Genomic DNA, 23,235 nt, shown 5'->3' with positions numbered 1-23,235 from the left:
AATTGTTACTAGTGATAATGGTGGTGAAATTAAGAAAATCCATGCCAGTTTGAGATGCAGATTAAGGGTAAAAAGTCTGGGATTTGTTTCAAAATAGTTAAACACAGAGCAGGCAAGGGGATAAAACTAGATGTTGGCAAAATGTTAACTGTTGATTCTTGGCGATGGTGCATGAGGGTTATAAAAGTGGATTTACTTTTGCCTATTTAAAATTTTTCCTTAATAGTTTCAAAAGCAGAACAAGCGCCGCGGGAAGGGGATGTCCGAAATGAAAAACCCTAACTATTCTAGAAGGTTGAGATTTCCCAGGGATTTCCGAAAGAGTTAAGAATTGTAATTATCAAATCGCTGCTGGATTTGAAGAGCAGCCTCCGGCCGGCCTCCAGGTGGGGACACAAGGCTGGCGGATAAGGGCTCACGGTAGTCTTGGGAGTGCAGTGGGAAGTGAGGACGCTCTTCCCCAGCCGCCGCCCTTCCTCCTCAAGACAGCCCTTTCTTTTCCAGCTTCCTTTTCTCTCCGCCTCACACAACCTCAAGCTCCTCCGCCCTCCCCTCCCATTTGCCCCCTTGTTCCCTTCCGGCGCCTCGCCCCACCCCTCCCTTTCCTTCACCTTACTGGTTCTTTCCCACACAAACCCCGCCCCTTCCGTTTGAAGCCCCGCCCCGTGCATTCTCACGGACCTTCCTGTCCTGCTCCTCGCACCGCCCCTTATCTCAGCGCTCTGGCTGAGGTTTCCATAGTTACCGTGCACACAACAGCTAGGCTTTTCTAGGAGGTACTCGGCTGACCGGAGGGAAGAGTCGACACCATGAGCCACGCAGTGACTATCGAAGAGCCCCAGGTCAACCCGCTGGTGTCTCAAACCCGGTGCGGGGTGAAGTCGGGGGCCTGGGGCAAAGTCTCCTCCAGTCGACCGTATGATTTTCTGTACGGTAAGGGCGGCACCGGACCTCCCTCCAGAGTTGTCGACTGTGGCCTAGGTGTGCCTCGGGTCGGTGGGACCTGGCTCTGGGGCGAGGTGAACGGAAGACGAGCCTCGGGACGATCCCCTGACTGCAGTTAGCCTTTGTTGGGGGAGAGCGGCGCGGAGCTCCCCAGGTGGCGGTGCTCTTCCGCGCGCGTCGGAAGCCGCAGGTGCACTCTGCGTCTTCCAACACCGCGCGCAATCGCCTTACTGTTCGCCACCACCTTTTCCAGATACTTTGCACAACTTTAAGCAATCTTTCTGAAACCTGTACTGGGTATTTTGTTATCCAGAAATGTATGCAACGATTTGCAGACTTGGAGATTCACTCAACATTTCTTCATTCCAACTGTATGAAGTGCCAGACAAAAATGACCTTCCCTCTCCCATTTTCTGGGCAACTCCAAATTTGGCTTTACAGATAAAGAAGTACCAGTTTATCTCACCTTTGTTTTTAGTTTCGCTCTCTCTTTTTAAACTTGTTATTAATCACAGCATTGCTTATAAACTAGGTCCACTGGGTTCTTTTGGGTCAATATAGCCCTAGTTTATTTTATTTATTTATTTTTTTATGTCTTTATTTTATCTTGAGAGACAAAAGCAGAGAGTGAGCAGGGGAGGGGCATAGAGAGAGGGAGACACAGACCCTGAAGCGAGCTCCAGGCTCTGAGCTGTCAGCACAGAGCCTGACACGGGGCTCGAACCCACGGACTGTGAGCTCATGACCTGAGCCGAAGTCAGACACTTAACTGACTGAGCCACCCAGGCGCCCCAGCCCTAGTTTATTTTAATGCCCAGCTTGTCCGATTATGTTCTGTCTCTTCTACTGGGCCCGAAGCTCCTTGAGTTCTTTAAGTTCTTGTTTTATATATTTTTTGCAGCCTTCTCAGCACCTATTCCAGTGTTGGTACATATGCCAGGTGCTTCATAAATGTTTACTGAATTTACCATTACAAGAATTTTGAGTCAGTTAAACATGATTTTTTCCCATTTTGCCCTTAGCAGTCCCATGCTCTTCACCTGAACCTTACATTGCTTTTAACCATGTGTTATCTCCTCTGGGATTCCCGGGATCCTCTTTCATTGGCAATCAATAGGTTGCCCATTTCCTGGTATAGGGACTTTATAATGGTTTTTTATGTATTCTGGCCAGTGGTTTTCTTTATTCACTCTTGGTTTCATCTTGTGAAATAAATCCAGTAAACTCCAGTAAACACATCACCGTATTTGTTTCAAAGGTAATTTGGGAATGGGATATACTTCTTTAGTTAAGACAAGCAAATTTTTTTTCTTTTTCTTTTGCAGAGGGATTACTAAATGTTTCCATGTCCCTTGCAAGGAACAGAAACCCACTCAAAACAGGCCAAATAAAGTTTGGATTGTTCCAATTAAACGGCAGTCTCACAGCTATTAATAGACAGGAACCATAATATAGCTAGGACAAAGTAGAACCAAGACAAAGAAGGTCAGGACAAAGGTGTAGTGTCCCTTCTGCTTGATTTCTTGGACCTGTGTTTTTGTTTCTTTAACCTTGTTTAGTTTGTCAGATTTAGCAAGTAAAAATACAGGATGTGCAGTTAAATTTGAATTTGAGATAAATAACTAATATTTTAGTCCCATGCAATATTTGGGATCTATTTATATAAAAAGCTATTCATTGCTTATATGAAATTTAAATTTAACTGAGCATGCTGTATTTTATCTGGCAACTCTAACCCTGCTTTTTCCCCGTGCGTATGTTTCCTTCTTCGATCTGACAGAAAACCAATTGTTAATGGATTTTTCTTACTATGACAGGGACTGGGGTGGCAGTCTACATGGCCTCTTATCCTAAAGCTCACCACCAGTTGTGAGTCCTTGTGTATCTTAGCTGAAAATTGGAGAAATAAGATACGTTGTTGACCAGCCAATGAGTTGACTGGCTTGGGTCAGATTTCCACCTTGACAAATAGAACGGTGGTGGGTAGGTGTGGTGATCAGTGATACACACATGAACACCTTCCCAAGTTTTTTCCTCACACACCCACACCCCGCAAACCCAATGGCCTTTTCACCATAGTTAATTGTCTGCGAGGCTTTTGCTTCTCCACGAAGTTTTGGGTGTCTTCACTAAATGTAATTTTTACTCCTCTGATCACTCTAGCTGTTAATATTAATCATATACCTTAAATTTGTATAGTACTTTAAAGTTAACATTTTTTAGTAGGTCTTCCTTCATGTATATACCATTTGGCAATTTACTCAATTTTTTTTTGTAAATCCTTTGTGTCTCTCAAGTGTCTCTCGAAGTGACCACCATATGTTATGACTTTCTTGAATCTACATTTATTGATGGATTAGTAGCTACACTACTGCTGTGATAATTAAAGTCTTTTAAATATATATTTATTTTTTCTAGCTTCCAAAAATGTTTTGGAATGCTTTCTAGGTTTATCATAAACTCTTTCCTCATTTCTCCCAGAATATGCAACTTGTTATACTTTTTCCTAAAAGTAATCATTATGTCTTGAGGTTTGAAATACTTCCTCTCTCTTATGATTACTTCGTGTGACAACTTCCTAGGCTTGTTAGAACGGTTTCTACAAGATGGGTAAATTGGCTGAGGGGCTTTCTCATGATTTCCATGAGAAACTTTTCCCTATAAAATTCATGGGCTTTCAATAATATAAGGCCTGGGAGCCAGAAGAATTGGAGTTCACATTCTAACCGTCCTTCAGTAAGTGGTTAACTTCTTGAAGCCTCAGTTTCCTCACCTGTAAAATGGAGGCCTAGTGCCTACCTCATTGGGTTTTTGTGAGGATTAAATGGAATATTGCACATAAAGCACTTAACACCTGTGTAGAAATAGGTAAGTGATGCTTGGTGAGTGCCATTACCTCGGCATCTCAGGGTCTTTATTGACTTTGAACAATGATTATGATCACAGTTGTAGGATATGTTACAGAATGTGTAGTCATAAATCATACAGTATTGTGTCATTATAGATGGCAAGAATGTTTCTATAGATCATGTCTTCATACTCCTTATAGGAATAAGAGGAGAATGGTTTATACTTTATTATTCAGAGTCAGGGGACATGCAGGCTAAATTCACTTAAGATGAACAACACAGTTGGAACCATAGACCCAGTGACATCTTTTAAATCACCTGAGTATGAATAGAAGTTTACCTTCGTCCAATACTATTCTCAATATATCAGACACGTTGAAGCTATAGCCTTCTTTCCTTTAAACAGGCGCATTCATCTTGCCTTCAAATTCACTAATCTCTTATTTGAGGCCATAAAATCTGGCCTTGTCATTCCTAATCAGCCCGTTCCTAATTCTCAACTTGAATCATAGAGGTGGATTTGAGTGGTACAGCTAAAGAAGATAATGTCTACAGGTGATGATTCCCAAGTTTGTATCACTGGTCCAGACTTTTCTCCCAAACTCTAGATTTGTATATGAAATTGCCTACTTTGTATCTCCACTTGGACATAATAAATACCTAAGGCATGCTTTCCTAATGTTCTCCCTACACACTTGTTCCACCACAGGTTTTCCTTTGTCAGTTGATACCAAACCCATACTTTAGCTGCTGAGTCCAAAAATCTGGGAGCCATCATGTTTCCCCTCTCTCACTCACACCATTCCAACATGTTAAGGAATCCTTTCTGCTCCACCTTAAAAATATATCTAGAATCCTGCCCTATTTCATCACTTCTGTTGCCACCACCATGGTTCAAACCAACATCATCTATTTTCTGGGCTTATTACATGAGCCTCCTGATAGATCACCCTGCCTCTTTCGTTGCCTCCATGAAGTCGTTTCTTCATGGACAGCCACAATGAACATTTTAAAATGTAAGTCAGATTTTATCACTTCTTGGCTCCAAATCTTGCAGCGGTTCTCCACTTCACTCAGATTAAAGCCAACTTCTTTTCAGTGGCCCACAAAGTGCCATATGATCTAGGTCCTAGTAATTTCCCTGACCTTTTATTTACTATTTTTTTCCCCTCTCACTCTGTTTCAATCATGTTGGTCTCTTTGCCGTTCTTCAAACATGTTGGGCATGCTGCTGTCCCAGGGCATTTGCTCTAGCTGTTTCCTTTGCTTCACATACTCTTCCTTCAGATAACTGTATAGTTAACTCCCTATTTGCAAGTTTCCTTAAATGTTAACCTTCTCAGTGAGGCCTGCCTTAACTTCCATGTGTAAAATTGCAACCTAATACCCATTTACCTGCTCTTTCCCCACTTTTTTTTTTAGTAACATTTAATACCCTCTAACTCGAGCATTATATAATATGCTAATTTGTTATGTTGTTATTTATTGTCTCTCTCTCTCATGAAGTTAGGGATCTTTATCTTTTTGTTGATGTGTTCCAAGCACCTTGAACATAGTAGCCCGTCGTTCTTGAATGAAAGAGAGTTTGAGCCTCTTGTAGCTTTTCAACCTTGGAGGGAATATTAAATGTCTGTATCCAGTATATCGTTTTTGTTGGGTAACTGAGGAATTATTAGACTCTAGGAACTGACATTATCTAAGTTAAATTTAAATTATATTACTTATAAATCACAATACCAATTATTATTTTTTTTAATAGTTTATTGTCAAATTAGTTTCCACATAACACTCAGTGCTCATCCCCACAAGTGTCCTCCTCCATGCCCATCCCCCCCTCCCCCCACATCCATCAGTCCTCAGTTTTTGTCAGCATTCAAGAGTCTCTCATGGTTTGCCTCTCTCCCTTTCCCCCACCATTTCCGCCCTTCTTCTCCCCCTTGTTCCTCCGTCAAGTTCCTCCTAATCCTCCTATACGTGCAAACATATGATATTTGTCCTTCTCTGCCTGACTTATTTCGCTCAGCATAACACCCTCAAGGTCCATCCATGTTGCTACACGTGGCCAGATTTCATTGTTTCTCATTGCCATGTAGTATTCCATGGTATAGATAAACCACATCTTCTTGATCCATTCATCTGTTGATGGACACTTAGGCTCTTTCCATGTTTTAGCTATTGTGGAGAGTGCTGCTATGAACATCACAATACCAATTATTAATTTCTGTGAAGAAATATGCTACCAAGTCATCTAGACTAGTTGGTCAGGGTAATTGTTTCTCAAGAGATGTATACTTGGGAAATCAAATCTATTTCTGAAGGTCGTTTATGAATTTAATGTCTTGTTTAATTTTAAGGGATGGTACAATCAGTCTTGAATATTCTTCATCACTTTAAAGATATGTCTAACAAGCACATACTTACAATAACGGCAATCTTTTGTTAAACTTTGGAGAAAAAATTTAGTCCCATCGTCAATATACTTACAGATTCAAGGAGTGAATTATAGCTGATTTTATTTATCTCTTATTAGAGAATGACATTTTCTTATTATATTTATCAATTCTGAGGTGCCATGTTATGAAGAGTTTGTATCTTTCTTTTGTCCTGAATAGGTGAATTAGTGCCCAGATGTGGTTTTTTTTTTTTTTTTCCCACTCTCAAATGGATGTAGTGGGTGTATACGTGGTCTTTCATCTTAGAGTATTTACTGAGCTACCCAGACCCAGAAACTGGTTTGTTCATTGGAGAGAATACAGCATATTTAGGCTTTGGTGCTTGAGAACATATTAGGCCTTCTTTTTGCCTTCCAGTTTTATAAACTGACTTTGGAATACATTGAAAGAGATGTATCTAATAGACTCTCACTGGTGGTAGAATAAGTAACAAGGCTATGAGTTGCTGCAGAGTTAGGCAGTATCTAATTTTTATAATTTGTTTCCCAATTAATCATTGTTTTGCTATTATTCTCACCCCAGGAGTAGGTATGTTCTGTTCTTTATACTACCTTATGTTTATTTTGCAGATCCGTTATTTATTATCTCAAGTGAGAAAGACCACACACAGGCAAATATCCAAGCTAACCTGATTCGAAACAGACTGGTAGGTCTAATTCATTCGCTAAGGCAGCCTGATGAACTTGAACCATCTAGTTTTGCTAACTGCACTGATTAGATTGACTAATCATCAGATTTCCAGTGGATTTTATATTCTGCAGAAATTATTTTGCCATGATTACTAGGGACAAGGGATCTTGATACTTGTGGCTCAGTCTGAAGATTAATTAACTAATAGGAAATAAAAGATTCATTATAACCTAATTTATTTCAGTGCAAAAAGTTACATATTCCTTTTTTTTTTTTAATATTTTTATTTATTTCTAGGAGAGAGAGAGAGAGACAGCGTGAGCAGGGGAAGGTCAGAGAGAGAGGGAGACACAGACCCTGAAATAGGCTCCAGGCTCTGAGCTGGGAGTCAGCACAGAGCCCGACGCGGGGCCCGAACCCACGAACCGAGAGATCATGACCTAAGCGAAAGTCGGATGCTTAACTGACTAAGCCACCCAGGTGCCCCGAAAAGTTACATATTCCTGTGTTAAAAGAATTCAAGTAGTTCAAAAGCATACATAGTATGAAGTAAATTCTGACCCCCAGACCCCTTCTTATAGTCATCTGTTATCAGTTTCTTGTGTATCTTTCTAGAGATAGTCTGTGCATATACAATATCCCTTCTTTCTATGCCACAGTCACTGTTTTGTACCTTTTTAAAAATTTTACAGTAATAAATGAAATGCTTTAGGAAATCTGATGGTAAAATTTTGTCATTTTCTTCCCTACCTCCTTGTCTTAATATTAGAGAAAAGTTCCCAGGTTTAGAAACATGTTCAGTAACCTGATCCACTATCCAAGATATTCTCTGTGTTGGAGCAAGGCAGACCCTGTCCCACGATTCATCTGTCAGGAATGGAAGGGACATAAGGAGAAACCCAGAGAAGCCCTCTGGCACCTTGCCATGTAAGTGTCAGGTAGTTTCAGCTATTGTTCATGTTTTTAATGAATGTATTTTCTTCTTGAAATTTTTTCTTCTTCATTTTTTGAAAGTACAATTGCAGGGGTGCCTGGGTGGCTCAGTCGGTTGAGCGTCCGACTTTGGCTCAGGTCATGATCTCCTGGTTCGTGGGTTTGAGCCCTGTGTCGGGCTCTGTGCTGACAGCTAGTTCAGAGCCTGGAGCCTGCTTCAGATTCTGTATTTCCCTCTCTCTCTAACGCTCCCCTGTTCATGCTCTCTCTCTCTCTCTCTCTCTCTCTCTCTCTCTCAGAAATAAATAAAACATAAACAAAATTAAAAAAAAAGAAAGTACAATTACAATGTTATATCTAGGTCAATTGACCCCAAATTCTCTCTCTTAACCCCTCTATCCAGTGCAGGGCCTGGGTGGCTTACTCAGTTAAGCGTTCAACGTAGGCTCAGGTCATGACCTTGCAGTTCGTGGCTTTGAGCCCCACGTCAGGCTCTGTGCTGGTAGGTTGGAGCCTGGTGTCTGCTTTGGATTCTGTGTCTCCCTCTCTCTGCCCCTCACCCACTCACTCTGTGTCTGTCTGTCTCTCAAAAATAAACAAACATTAAAATAATACTGTTAACGCCTCTATCCAAAATGAGCCTGATTCAGGAGCAATGGTTATAGGTTTATAAGTTAGTAGATATTCTCAGAACCTTGGAGTGAATATATATATATATATAAAATAACACTTTGCCACCAAAGGTAGAGGTGACTGAATTTGTTTTCTTTGACCCATCTTAGAAATTGCAACTATACCTTTCTGCTAGTATCTAAATATGTTTTTTTGGAGACTTGCAGTCAAAGCACCTTTAGAGATGTCTCTTGAATTCTTTATTCTTTTAATTATTTATGAGTCATACCTAGTAAATTTAAAGAAGCTGTTTTCAGTGTGGACATAAAAATTGTCTCTTAAAACTGTTTTCATATTAATTAAAAGTATGTATTTTTGTATGTGGGATATCCTAAATCTACTCTTTGCTTACTCTTCCTTCCTCTTGTTAGTTCCTGGTATCCTGGCTCAAGGAAAGTAATTACAGCAAAAACTTGCTTTGAAGCATAATTCATTCTGGAAACATGCTTGTATTCCAAAGCACTTGTATATCAAAGTGAATTTCCCTATAAGAAATAATGGACACTCAGATGATTCATTCCACAATCCAAAAATTCATATAAAAATAATTGCTATACGGTAATATAATATAAAATCATAAAGAATATACAAAATATAAAGAAAAGTGAACAAATTAACCTGTGCTTAATTTTGAAAACCTTGATGGCTGGTGTGAGGGAGATAGAAGAGAGGAGGGTTATTGTGTAGAATGACTTTCACTATCACTAATGGAATCACTGCTATCTCTTGGCTCAGTGGAATCTTTTTCTGCTTGGGGGCCATTGTATACACTCATGTGGATATTGACTACAGTAAAGTATTAATAAACTCTTTGTCATTTACTATATTTAATGTAACTGGCAATAAGGCAGCAAAGGAGAGGGTCCTATATCTGCAGGCAGCCTGACCTAGAATGAAGCAAAGCATTCCTAGTCTTACTCTTGTATGGAGAAGCAAAGGACTATCCATAGGTGCTTTGAATTTTTTTAATGTTTATGTTATTTATTTATTTATTTATTTATTTTTCTTAGTTTATTGTCAAGTTGGTTTCCATATAACACCCAGTGCTCATCACAACAAATGCTCTCCCTCATGCCCATCACCCCCCTTCCCCTCCCCCCACTCTCATCAGCCCTCAGTTTGTTCTCACTCAGCATTCAAGAGTTTGTCTCCCTCCCTCTCCCCAACTGTTTTTCCCCTTCTTCTACCCCATGGTCCTCTGTTAACTTCCTCCTAATCCACCTATACATACAACCATATGGTATCTGTCCTTCTCTGCCTGACTTATTTCACTCAGCATAACACCCTCAAGGTCCATCCATGTTGCTACACATGGGCAGATTTCATTCTTTCTCATTGCCATGTAGTATTCCATTGTATAAATATACCACATCTTCTTGATCCATTCATCAGTTGATGGACACTTAGGTTCTTTCCATGTTTGACTATTGAGAGTGCTGCTGTGAACATTGGGGTGCATGTACCCCTATGCATCAGCACTCTTGTATCCCTTGGGTCAGTTCCTAGCAGTACTATTGCTGGGTCATAGGAGAGTTCTGTTAAGTTTCTGAGGAACCTCCATACTGTTTTCCAGAGAGGTTGCACCAGCTTACGTTCCCACCAACAGCGTAGGAGGATGCCCATTTCTCCACATCCTCGCCAGCATCTAGAGTCTCCTGATTTGTTCATTTTAGCCACTTTGACTGGTGTGAGGTGGTATCTCAGCGTGGTTTTGATTTGTATTTCCCTGATGAGGAGGGATGCTGAGCATCATTTCGTGTGTCTGTTGGCCATCTGGATGTCCTGTTTGGAGAAGTGTCTGTTCATGTCTTCTGCTAATTTCTTCACTAGATTATTTGTTTTTTGGGTGTGGAGTTTGATGAGTTCCTTATATATATTGGACACGAGCCCTTTATCTGATATGTCATTTGCAACTATCTTTTCCCATTCAGTCAGTTGCCTATTAGTTTTATGGATTGTTTCCTTTGCCATGCAGAAGCTTTCTATTTTGATGAGGTCCCAGTAGTTCATTTTTGCTCTTGATTGCCTTGCCTTTGGGGATGTGTCAAGTAAGAAATTGCTGCGGTGGAGGTCAAGGAGGTTGTTTCCTGCTTTCTCCTCTAGGGTTTTGATGGTTTCCTGTCTCACATTCAGGTCCTTCATCCATTTTGAGTTTATTTTTGTGTATGGTATGAGAAAATGATCTAGTTTCATTCTTCTGCATGTTGCTGTTCAGTTCTCCCAGCACCATCTGTTAAAGAGGCAGTCTTTCTTCCATTGGATACTGTTTCCTGCTTTGTCAAAGATTAATTGGCCATACACTTGTGGGTCCAATTCTGAGTTCTCTATTCTATTCTATTGGTCTATGTGTCTGTTTTTGTGCCAATACCATACTGTCTTGATGACTACAGCTTTGTAGTAGAGGCTAAAGTCTGGGATGGTGATGCCTCCTGTTTTGATTTTTGTCTTCAATATTACTTGGCTATTCAGGGTCTTAGTGGTTCCATGGAAATTTTAGGATAGTTTGTTCTAGTTTTGAGAAGAATGCTGGTGCAATTTTGATTGGGATTGCATTGAATGTGTAGATTGCTTTGGGTAATAATGACATTTTAACAATATTTATTCTTCTGACCCATGAACATGGAATGTTTTTCCAGTTCTTTGTTTCTTCTTCAACTTCCTTCATAAGTTTTCTATAGTTTTCGTCATATAGATCTCCTATATCTTTGGTTAGGTTTATTCCTAGGTATTGTTTCTTGAGGTAGCCGCACTTATGAGGTTGCCTTCCCAGTGTATTCTGTCTATTTCTCTTCCCAAACCCCTGTGGCTCAGTGTTCCTTGACTTTAAGCCTTCACTGTGAGAGATGGGTGCAAGCGAAACTCATGGAGCTCCCTTCTTCTCCGCCATCTTGCCTCCCCCCGCAATGTTTATTTTAGAGAGGGTAAGACAGAGCCTGAGTGGGGGAGAGGCAGAGAGAGGGATACACAAAATCTGAAGCAGGATCCAGGCTCTGAGCTGTAGGCACAGAGCCCAACACTGGGCTTGAGCTCATGAACTGTGAGATCATGACCTGAGCTGAAGTTGGATGCTTAACCAACTTGAGTCCTGCAGGCACCCCTATCCATAGGTTTTTTGAAGTGACAATAAATACTAGTGCAAGTTTTAGGCACCTTCCAACATTCTGAAAAATAACTGATTTCTGTCAAACACCGTGGTCTGAGACTGAGCATCTGAGCATGGAAGACGATCATCCACAACCCCGCAGTGAAAGAGAGAGAGAGAGAGAGAGAGAGAGAGAAGACTCATTGGCTCAGTTGTGATCATGTGATGTTTGGCATCAGGTACTACTTGTATTGCAAGACATCACTCGTTAATCAAATAAAATTTGTTAGAAATGTTTGCTTGTCTTATGGAACACTCACAGAACAAGTTACAATCCAAGGTTTTACTCTAGTCTAAGATGTAGGTCAGTCAGATACATGTTAGAGAAGACTTTACTCTCAGTCTCAGATACCCTGTGTATCTTCTACTTTACAGATATAAAAATATTAAATAGAAATATTTAGAAATGACATGTAAGTTTTTATTAATGTTTTCATTCTTCATTTTAGAACAGATACATCTTTTCAAATGGCCAAAGATGTTTATACAGATCCTGAAATAACCGGAAAGAATCGCTATAAATACTTTGGAAGGTAAATGTAATTACTAATGAAAATGACCTCTGATGTCTTCAGAGAATATCTTTATAATAATGATAGCAGCTATCACTCTTAATGCATGCAGTGTGCCAAGCACCATTTTAAGTGCTTGATATATACAATCAGTTTTTACAACAGAAGTACAGGATAAGATATATTATCCCCATTTATCAGTAAGGAAGCTGAGACCAGAAGAGGAGAAGTAAATTGCTTGAAGTCTGTTAAGTTAGTAAATGAGGGATCTGGGATATCCGGCTAAATCTGCCTGACGTCAGAGGTACTCGCTGTAAATAGGAACGTATATTTGAGAACAAAATGAAGTCATCAAGTCAAGTGAGATGCAGCAGGACACCATGACAGTCATAGTACGTAAGCAGTTGTTACAAGTGGACATGTAGGTGACATTTGCTGTCTTTGTGTGATTGTTGCCAAAACCAACATGGTCGAAAGTTTCACTTTGTTTCATTTGTGATTAATACTCCTGTGATAATCATATAGTCAAATTAAAATGAGGATCTCCCTGTAGGTTTTGTGTGGTTAGAAAAATAATCTTGATATCATATATACATAAGCTTCCTTGAGAAAGCAAATTTGTAATCTTCCTTATGGAAGTTTTTGATGCTGACTTTTTAAAGAGAAATGTTAAATTTTTAACATGGTATACGCATTTTCTAGACTTTCTGGGAGTAATTTTTAAAACTAAATCATTGGGATTTTCAGAAGGTCTCAAGAAAATGGGAGCTAACGACCAGCTGAAGCCCAGGCATAGGGCACCGCTTCTGGAAGTGTGGCTTGTTTACCATCTGCAGAGAAAACATTGGAATGTTTATTAAAAATGCAGATTCATTAGCTCTACTTTAAATGTACAGAGTCTCCTGGGCTAGACCTGGTAATTTGCATTTTAAACAGTAATTTCCCCATTGCCCAGTGATTTTTGTGTTTACCCAGGTTTGCAGATTACAGAAATATGGGATATTTAAGCTCACTGATTTTAAGGGACTAATATGAGAGTTGGAATAAGGCACAGAGAGTATACAATGCAAAAGTCCCACATGTTTGTGTTCTTCTGTCTCCTGACAGGCCTTTCCTTCCACGTCATCAACAGTTGCCTCTCAGTGTCATTTTTGCAGCAACTCAGTAAGTAATCATTCTTTTAAAACTTTTCTTTTTTTAGTTTTTTCCCATGTTTGTTTCCAGAAGATAGTTCTATAGATCAATATTTTTCAAATTCTGGATCACAAATTATTTGAAAGTCATGAAATATTTTAGTGGGTGATAAACAGCATTTTAGAAAACAAAATTAATGGAAAATAGCCAAAAGCATCAGATACATTGAGGGCAAATTGCTTTTTTGCTTATAACTTTTGTTTTGGATAGATACGTATATTTGTATGTCATAACCATTACATACAAATATATGTATGTATTTCTTCTTATGAGTTATGGTAAAAATAAAGGTTGAAAAATGCTTTAAGTATCCTTTTTGCTTCCCTGAAACATACGCTTATTTGGCAACAGTTCTTCAACATTTTATCAAGAAAGTGAATCAGTTATGAAATAGTTTTTTGAATACTGGAATTTCATAATTTAATAATCATCTAAGTTATATAAGTTAATTTAATGTGCAAAAATCAATAAAGCATGGTTTCTGCCCCAAAGAGGATTGGACCAACATGAGAGAGAAGTAAAGGATAAGGGCCGAACCTGGGATTAATGTCCAGATCCCCAGTCTTTTGTTTTAGGGCTATACCGTTTTGGTATACTGCTTCCTGTATCAGTATAATTTAATGTTTGTATAAGAGGAAAAAATGAAATGATCAGGAAAAGACACTGTTTTTAAGGTCTCAGATTTCTGAATAGAAATTTAGATAGGGCTTGGCTTTCAAACAAGTGTTTAAAGGATACGGTTACCCTTTATTATATAACATTTTATGAAAAGAATGTATGTTATCAAGTGTCTGTAATCCTCAAGATAACTATCAGTTATGATCCCCATTCTCTTCTGATTTTTTAAAGACTGTTCGTTGATACCTAAGGCTCTTACATAGATGGAGAATAGATTTCTTGCTCTCCCCCTTGACAGAGCAACTTTGTGTTGTGTCATTTTACCCAAGGACGGCTGCAGTCTTGTTTTTAGTGAAATGTTTTGTATGAGAAAAGGGGGACATATGAGACCAGTAGGTCCCTAAAGATACCTTTGATAATTTTTTAAATGCAGGCTCACTGGATCATCTACTTTGGAGTTCATAATTACATCAAGTCTAAAAGCTGTTCATTTAATTATTGGGAGTTCTGAGGTCTACACTGATGAATACTGGGCCTCTTCACTTTTCTAAATTAACTGACAGGGATTCTCTATAACAATTAACCCATGACAGTTGATATCTTAGATACTCTCTGTCCTTCTTAGAAGCTTTTAAAGAATCAGTCAGTATTCCTGAATGAAGTTAACTCTGGAATTCTGGCCAGGTTGAATTTCTGAGCAGTGAGGATTCTGAGCACCTTATGTTAGCAGGGATGGGCTTGTCTGGGGACCAGTTGGCCTTCTCCATCCATACCCTTTTCATGTTTAGCTGTTGGAGTCTTTACTTTGGATTGTATGTAAGTTGGTGAAGAGGATAAAAAGTTAATATTTTTTAAAGGTTTAGTGAGTTCCCCATGTAAGGAGCTTGGCAGTTTCCCTCTCTCCTAATAAGTGAAAAGTTGAACAAACTGAAGAAGCAACAACTCTTCTTGTATCTATAAGAAAGAGGAGGATGCAGGGCAAACTTCTGCCCTAAGTTAGAGAGTCAAACAGGTTAGGAATGGCTTCCTAGAATCCTAGAGATTCATGAGTGGAAACCACTCCAGAAACCAAGCCCAGGTAGGAAAACCTGAACAGTAATTAATGAATTGCTGGAGGCACTGAGAACTAAAATACCAGGGAGATCTAGTCACCAGGGCTCCCAAAATTTTGTGAGATTTACCTCCAGGAGCTCAACTAGATTCTCACAGTAAATATTGGGAAAAAATCCCCTCAGGCTTTTGCAGGGGCAGTAGAAAAGGAACCATTTTGAAATATGCCAGAGCACTCTGCTCTTGTTAACGAGGTTAGCTATTAGGGGAAACTAGTTAACCAGCCTAACCTTCTGGGTATTATTAGAGCCTAACTGACCTGGGGGAAGGGAGATATGCAACGCTAGCCCTCTCAAGCCATCCTGCCCCACCTAAGGGGGAAGAAAAAACTGAGAAACATTTATGAAATTCACATTTACATGGATAGGCTCACCAAAAGACTGAAACATAATCATCAAACAACTGAACACTTCTCTTCCCTCTCCTCCCCACTTTACTACCGTATTACTAAAGGCCTATTTACAGTAGTTCTTCTTAACTAGTACATTATATGTAGCAGTCAAGAAACAAAAGGCATACTGAATGTCAAAAAAACAGTTTGAAGGGACACCATAAGTAGAGATGTTTGAATTACCAGATCAGGAATTTAAAACAACTGTGATTAACATGCTAAGGGCTCTAATGGATAAAGTAGATAGCATATAAGATCAGATAAACAGTGTAAGCAGAGAATAGGAAATCTTAAGAAAGAACTAAAAAAAAAAAAGAAATGCTAGAAATCAAAAACACTATAAAAGAAGAGTGCCCTTAATGGGTGCATTAGTAGACTGGACACAGCTTAGGAAAGAATTTCTGAGCTTCAAGATATAACCATAGAAACCTCTAAGACGGAAAAGCACAGAGAACAAAGACACAAAGACTGAAAAAAGGAACAGAATATCTAAGAACTGTAGATAACTACAAAGATACAGTGTATGTGCAATGGGAATACCAGAAGAGAGAAAGGAACAGAAGATAATATTTGAAACAATAATGACTGAGACAGTAATGACTGTTTCCACAAATTAATGTGAGATACCAACCTACAAAGTACACAAGCTCAGAGAACACTAAGGGTAAATGCCAAAAGAAGTTGACTGAGATATATATCTAAACAAGTCAAAGATAAAATTTGACAGAATCTAGAAGACAAAAATACCTACAGAGGAATAAATATAAGAATTACATCTGACTTCTCAGAAATCATGCAAGCAAGAAGAGAGAAGTGAAAAATTTAAAGTGCTCTGAGAGAAAAAAAATCAACCTAGAATTCTGTATCCTGTGAAATTACTTTTGAAAGTGAAGAAGAAATACTTTCTCAGACAAACAAAAGTTGAGGTAATTTTTTGCCATTAGACCTGCCATGCAAGAAATGTTAAAAGAAGTTCTTTAGAGAGAAGGAAAATAATATAAGTCAGAAACTTGGATCTGCATAAAGAAAAGAAAATGGAATAAATTAAGGTAAAATGAAAAGTCTTTTTTTTTTTTAATCTAACAAATGACAGTTCAAAATAATAGCAACAATGTTTTTGGAAACCTATATACAGTTTATAGGTGCGCCCCCCCCCCACACAGTTGACCTTTGAAAATGTGGGGATTAGGGGTATGTACCCACACACATTAGAAAATCCATGTGTAACCTGTGATTCCCCCCAAAACTGAACCACTTGTAGCCTGCTGTTGACTAGAAGTCTTATCAATAATATAAATAGGATATGTGCAATGGGAATACCAGAAGAAGAGAGAAGGGAACAGAAGATAATATTAACACATAAGTATTTTATACATTATATTTATTATGTACTATAGCCTTAAAGTAAGCTAGAGAAAGATATTAAAATCATAAGAGAAAATATATTTAGAGTACTATACTGTATTGAAAAAAATCCATGTATAGGTGGATCCATGCATTTCAAACCTGTGTTGTTCAAGCATCAACTGTGTGTGTGTGTATATATATTTACGTTTATATATATATATATATATATATATATATGCTTGTGTATGTTTATATATAAGTAAAATGAATGACAGCAATGATAAAGAGATGGAAGGGAAGAATTAAGATTATTTTGTTATTATAAAGTATGTACACTACCCATGAAGCAATAGAGTGTTATTTGAAAGTGGACTTGGATTAGTTTTAAGTGTATATTGCAAACACTGGGACAATCACTAAAAAAAGTAAAAAAGGAGGTATAACTGATATGTTAATAAAAAAGATAAAATCATATAAAATATTTGATTAAAACCCCCAAAAGCAGAAAAATGGTAGAAGACAAAATGGGAACAAAGAACAAGGGCAACAAATAGAAAATGATAAAAAATATACTAGATATTAATCCAACTATATCAGTAATCACTTTTGAGCATCAACGGTCTAAATATACCAATTAAAAGACAGATATTGTCAGGATGGATCAAAAAACAAGAACCAACTATATGTTGTCAACAAGAAAGCCACTTAAATTTTTTTCAGTTTAAAAATTTTTCAGTTTTAAAATTTTAATCCAGTATAGTTAACAAACAGTGTTATATCAGTTTCAGTTGTACAATATAGTGATTCAACAGTTTTACACATTACTCAGTGCTTAGCTTAAATGTTCTCTTTAATCCACATCATCTATTTCACCCATCCCCTATGGTAACTTCCAGTTTGTTCTGAATAGTTATGAGTCAGTTTCTTGGTCTGTCTCTTTCTCTTTTTAAAGAAACCCACTTTAAATATAAAGACACACTCCACTGACTGAGCCAACCAGGCACTCCTTAATGTTTCTTTTTTTTTTTTTTTTTAATGTAAGCTTTATGCCCAGTGTGGGCCTTGAACTCACATTCCCAAGATGAGTGTTCTACTGACTGAGCCAGTCAGGCACCCCAAGACACATATAGATTAAAAGAAAATGGGGAGAGTAAAAGACATTATGCCAGCACGAAGTAAAAGCAAGCTTCAGTAGCTATAATAATTTCAGAGCAGAATTCAAAGCAAGGAAAATTATCAGGGATAAAGAGAGGTATTACATAATGATAAAAGACTCAGTTCTCTAAGAATGCATAGCATTCTTTCATGTGTAGGCACCTAGCAACAGAATGTCAAACTACATTAGGCAAAAGCTAATAGAATTACAAGGAGAAACGGATGAATCCATTATCATAGTTGGAAACTTTTATTTATTTAAAAAATTTTTAATGTTTATTTTTGAGAGAGAGATAGTGTGTGTGTGTGTGGGCATGAGTTGGGGAAGGGCAGAGAGAGGGAGACACAGAATCTGAAGCAGGCTCCAGGCTCTGAGCTGTCAGCACAGAGCCCAGCATGGGGCTCGAACCCATGAACCAACCATGAGATCATGACCTGAGCTGAAGTTGGACACTCAACTGACTGAGCCACCCAGGTGCCCCATAGTTGGAAACTTTAACACTCTTCCAGCAGAAATGAGCACATCTAGAAGGCAAAAAATCAGTAAGGTCCCAGTTGAACTCAACAGCACCATCAATCAACTGCATATAATTGATATCTACAGACTATTTCATCCAACAACTTCAGAATACATATTCTTAACCTCACATGGAGCGTTCACCATGAGAAACCACATTCTGGGCCATAAAACACACTTTAACAAATGTAAAAGAATAGAAATCATACAATATCTGCTCTCAGATCACAATGGAACTAAACTACTAATTAATAACAGAAAGATAACTGAGAGGTCCTGAATATGTAGACATTAAATAATACATTTCTAAATAACACATGGGAGAAAGAAGAAATCTTAAGAGAAATTAAAAACTATTTTGAACTTTATGAAAATAAGAATACAACTTATCAAAATGTGTGGGATGCAGTGAAAGCAGTGCTGACTGGAAAATTTATATCATTGAATTCACATATTAGAAAAGAAGAAAGATCTAAAATCGGTCATCTAAGCTTTCACCCTTGGAAACTAGAAAAAGAAGAAAAAATTAAACCCAAAGCAAGCAAAAGAAAACAAATAAGAATTAGAGCATAAATCAATGGAATTGATCAAAGAAATCAATAGAAAAAAGTCAGTGAAACCAAAAGAAGTTGGTTCTTTGACAAGATACTAGAATTTATACCTCTAGCCAAGATAACTAAGAAAAACAATTAGACACAAATTACTAATATCAGAAATGAAAGAGAGAACACCACTACAGATCCTATTGACATTAAAAAGATAATTGAGAACATACTATGCATATTTTCAGATCATGATGCTATGAAACTTGAAATCAACCACAAGAAAAAAATTTGGAAAGTCCCCAAATACATGGAGGTTAAAGAACATCCTACTAAAGAATGAATGGGTTATCCAGGAAATTAAGGAAAAAAACTTAAAAATATATGGAAGTGAATGAAAATAAAACACAATAGTCCAAACCTTTTGGAATGTAGCAAAGGCAGTCCTAAGAGGAAAATAATTGCAATTCAGGCCTATATCAAGAAGCAAGGAAGGAGGCTCTAAATAACCTAACCTTAGCTAGAAAAGCAGAAGCAAATAGAGCCCAACACCAGCAGAAGAAGGGAAATAATAAAGATTAGAGCAGAAATAAATGATATAGAATCCACAAAAACTGTGGAAAGATCAGTGAATCTAAGAGCTAACTTTTGGAAAGAATAAACAAAATTGATAACCCTCTAGCCAGACTTTTCAAAAAGAAGAGAAAGGACCCAAGTAGATAAAATTATGAATGAAAGAGAAGAGATCACAACCAACACCACAGAAATACAGTTACTAAAGAATACTATGAAAAATTATATGCTAGCCAACCAGACAATCTAGAAGAAATGAACAAGTTCCTAGACATTCACACGCTACCAAAACTCTAACAGGAAGAGCTAGAAAATTTGAACAGATCCATAACTAGTGAAGAAATTGTATCAGTTATCAAAAATCTCCCAAAAATGAGAGTCCTGGGCTAGATGGCTTCCCAGGGGAATTCTACCAGACATTTAAAGCAGAACTAACACATATTCGTCTCAAAATTTTCCAAAAAACAGAAAAGGAAGGAAAGCTTCCAAACTTATTTTATGAAGCCAGCATTACTGTGATTTCAAAACCAGATAAAGACCTCCACTAAAAAGGAGAATTACAGGCCAATATCGATACCTGATGAACCTGGATGCAAAAATACTCAACAAGATACTAGCCTATCAAATTCAACAGTATAAGAATTATTCCCAATGATCAAATGGGATTCATTCCTGGGCTGCAGGGCCGGTTTAATGTTCACAGATCAATTTATGTGATACACCACATTGATAGAAGAAAGTATAAGAACCATATGATCCTGTCAATAGATGCTGAAAAAGCATTAGACAAATATAGCATCTTCTCTTAATAAAAATCTTCAAGAAAGTTGGGATAGTAGGAACATACCTTAATGTCATAGAAACCATATACGAAAGGCCCACAACTAATATCATCCTCAATGAGGAAAACTGAGGGCTTCCCCCCTGAAATTAGGAACATGACAGAGATGTCCACTCTCACTACTGTTGTTCAGCATAGTGTTTGAAGTCCTAGCCTCAGTAATCAGACAATACAAAATAAAAGACATCTGAATTCGTAAAGAAGTCAAACTTGCACTCTTCACAGATAACATGACACTCTACATAGAAAACCTGACTTGAACAAAAAACTGTTAGAGCTGATATATGAATTCAGCAAAGTCACAGGGTATAAAATCAGTGTACAGATATCAGTTGCATTTCTATATACCAATAATGAAGTAACAGAAAGATATCAAGGAATTGATCCCATTTATAATTGCACCAAGAACCATAAAATACCTAGGAATAAACCTAACCAAAGAGGTAAAAGATCTGTAGGATGAAAACTATAGAAAGCTTATAAAGAAATTGAAGAAAACATACGGAAATGGAAAAACACCCCATGCTCATGGATTGGAAGAACAGATATGTTTAAAATGTCGATATTACCCAAAGCAATCTACACATTCAATGCAATCCCTATTGAAATTGCACTAGCACTTGGGGTGCCTGGGTGGCTTAGTCGGTTAAGCGTCCGACTTTCGCTTAGGTCATGATCTCGCGGTTCGTGTTCGAGCCCCGCGTCGGGCTCTGTGCTGACTGCCAGCTCAGAGCCTGGAGCCTATTTCAGTCTGTGACTCCCTCTCTCTCTGACCCTCCCCTGCTCACGCTGTCTCTCTCTCTCTCTCTCTCTCTCTCCTGGAAATAAATAAAACATTTAAAAAAAAAAAAAAGAAATTACATCAGCACTCTTCACAGAGCTAGAACAAACAATCCTAAAATTTGTATAGAACCACAGAAGACCCCGAATAGCCAAAGTAATGTTGAAAAAGATAACGAAAGCTGGAGGCATTACAACCCTGGACTTCGGCCTGTATTACAGTGCTGTAATCATCAAGACAGTATAGCATTGGTACAAAAACAGGCATATAGACCAAAGGAATAGAATAGAGAAACCAGAAATGGACCCACAAATATATGGCCAACTAATCTTCAACAAAGCAGGATGGAGTATCCAGTAGAAAAAAGACAGTCTCATTTGCTCAGCAAATGGTGCTGGGAAAACTGGAGAGCAGCATGCAGAAGATGAAACTGGACCGCTTTCATACACCATACACAAAAATAAATTCAAAATGGATAAAAGACCTAAATGTGAGATAGGAAACCATCAAAACCCTAGAGGAGAAAACAGACAGTAGTCTCTTTAACATTGGTCATAGCAACTTCTTACTAGGCAAGGGAAACAAAAGCAAAAATAAACTAATGAGACTTCATCAAGATGAAAAGCTTTTGCATAGTAATGGAAACTATAAAACTAAAAGGCAACTGATGGAATGGTAGAAGATACTTGCAAATGACATATCGGATAAAGGGTTAGTATCCAAAATCTAAAAAGAATATAACAAACTCAACACCCAAAAAACAAATAATCCAGTGAAGAAATGGTCAGAAGACATGAATAGACACTTTCCTAAAGAAGACATCGAGATAGCAAACACACATGAAAAGATGCTCAACATTACTCATCATCATAAGGGAAACGCAGATCAAAACCACAATGAGATACCACCTCACACCGGTCACAATGGCTAAAATTAACAACTCAGGAAACAACAGATGCTGCTGAGGATATGGAGAAAAGGTAACCCTCTTCCACTGTCAGTGGGAATGATATTCTACATGGAAAAACTGACTTGACCAAAAAATTGCTAGAGCTGATACAAGAACCAGTGGTGCAGCCACTCTGGAAAATTGTGTGGAGGCTCCTCAAAAAATTAAGAAGAGAGCTACCCTATGACCCAGCAATTGCACCATTAGGAGTTTATCCAGAGGATACAAAAATGATGATTCAAAGGGGCACATGCACCCCAATGTTTATAGCAGTGCTGTCAATAATAGCCAAGTTACNCTAATTTGACAATAAACTATTAAAAAAAAAATAAAATAAAATGGAAATCTCTTTTTTTTTTGCCATTATAGTTTTTTGTTTATGTAATGTAACCAATTCTTTCACAACTAGAAAACATATTCTTTTAAATGGAAATGGATATGTTGTTTTTCACTTATTTTAATAGTAATACATGTCCGAGTTAAAAAAAATTAGAAAACTAAAAACATGAAAAAAACTCTGTAATCCTACTATCCAGAAATAATTGTTAATTTATTGTATAACCATCTAGGCATTTTCTATGCACAAAACACAGGTTTTAAATAAAAATAATGTGCTCCTTTTGTACATACTGCTTCATAATGTTCTTTTTTTCTACTTTACATTGAATCATGGACATTTTTGTATAAATACTGATTTCATTGTTACTTTTAATAGTTGCATAAGTTTCATTATAAGCATGCCATCATTTTTGATGTAGTTTTTCTATTTATGGTGATCATTTAAGTTTTATTTTTCTTGAAAAAGAGCCACATGAATAGATTGGGAAAGATTTCCATGAAGTATGATTTAGTCAAAAAAGCAACATGCAGTATTGCATGTTAGCAAAACAATAAAATAACACTCTATATGTGTTTGTGTGAGTGTAGAAAAATAAGAGTGGATAAAAATACAGCAAGACTCAAGAATAATTCAAGGATATATTCTAGATCTAGGATATACAGAGAAGGTACTGCTGTGGGTGTTAGACAAGGGAGGAAAAGATATTAGGGGAAGTAAAGAAAAAAAGCAATGTTTAGCACT

The 23,235-nt window shown here is 37.7% G+C and overlaps 1 protein-coding gene across 3 annotated transcripts in view; it reads left to right on the top strand.

Moving 5' to 3' along the window:
• The first annotated feature begins 696 nt into the window (after positions 1-696).
• CFAP91 (cilia and flagella associated protein 91) overlaps positions 697-23,235 on the top strand; it is a 92,772-nt gene continuing 70,233 nt past the window's right edge. For all 3 annotated transcript variants that reach the window (XM_077776681.1, XM_077776678.1, XM_077776679.1), the window contains exons 1-5: positions 697-933; positions 6,817-6,893; positions 7,647-7,804; positions 12,074-12,157; positions 13,244-13,300. In XM_077776681.1, coding sequence (XP_077632807.1) covers positions 810-933; positions 6,817-6,893; positions 7,647-7,804; positions 12,074-12,157; positions 13,244-13,300 — 500 coding nt within the window. In that variant the 5' untranslated portion in view covers positions 697-809. The remainder of the gene's footprint in view (positions 934-6,816; positions 6,894-7,646; positions 7,805-12,073; positions 12,158-13,243; positions 13,301-23,235) is intronic.

This window comes from Crocuta crocuta, unplaced genomic scaffold, assembly GCF_008692635.1.
Source record: "Crocuta crocuta isolate KB4526 unplaced genomic scaffold, BGI_CrCroc_1.0 scaffold87, whole genome shotgun sequence".
Taxonomy (NCBI): domain Eukaryota; kingdom Metazoa; phylum Chordata; class Mammalia; order Carnivora; family Hyaenidae; genus Crocuta; species Crocuta crocuta.
This window is presented reverse-complemented; position numbering and strand designations above follow the sequence as displayed.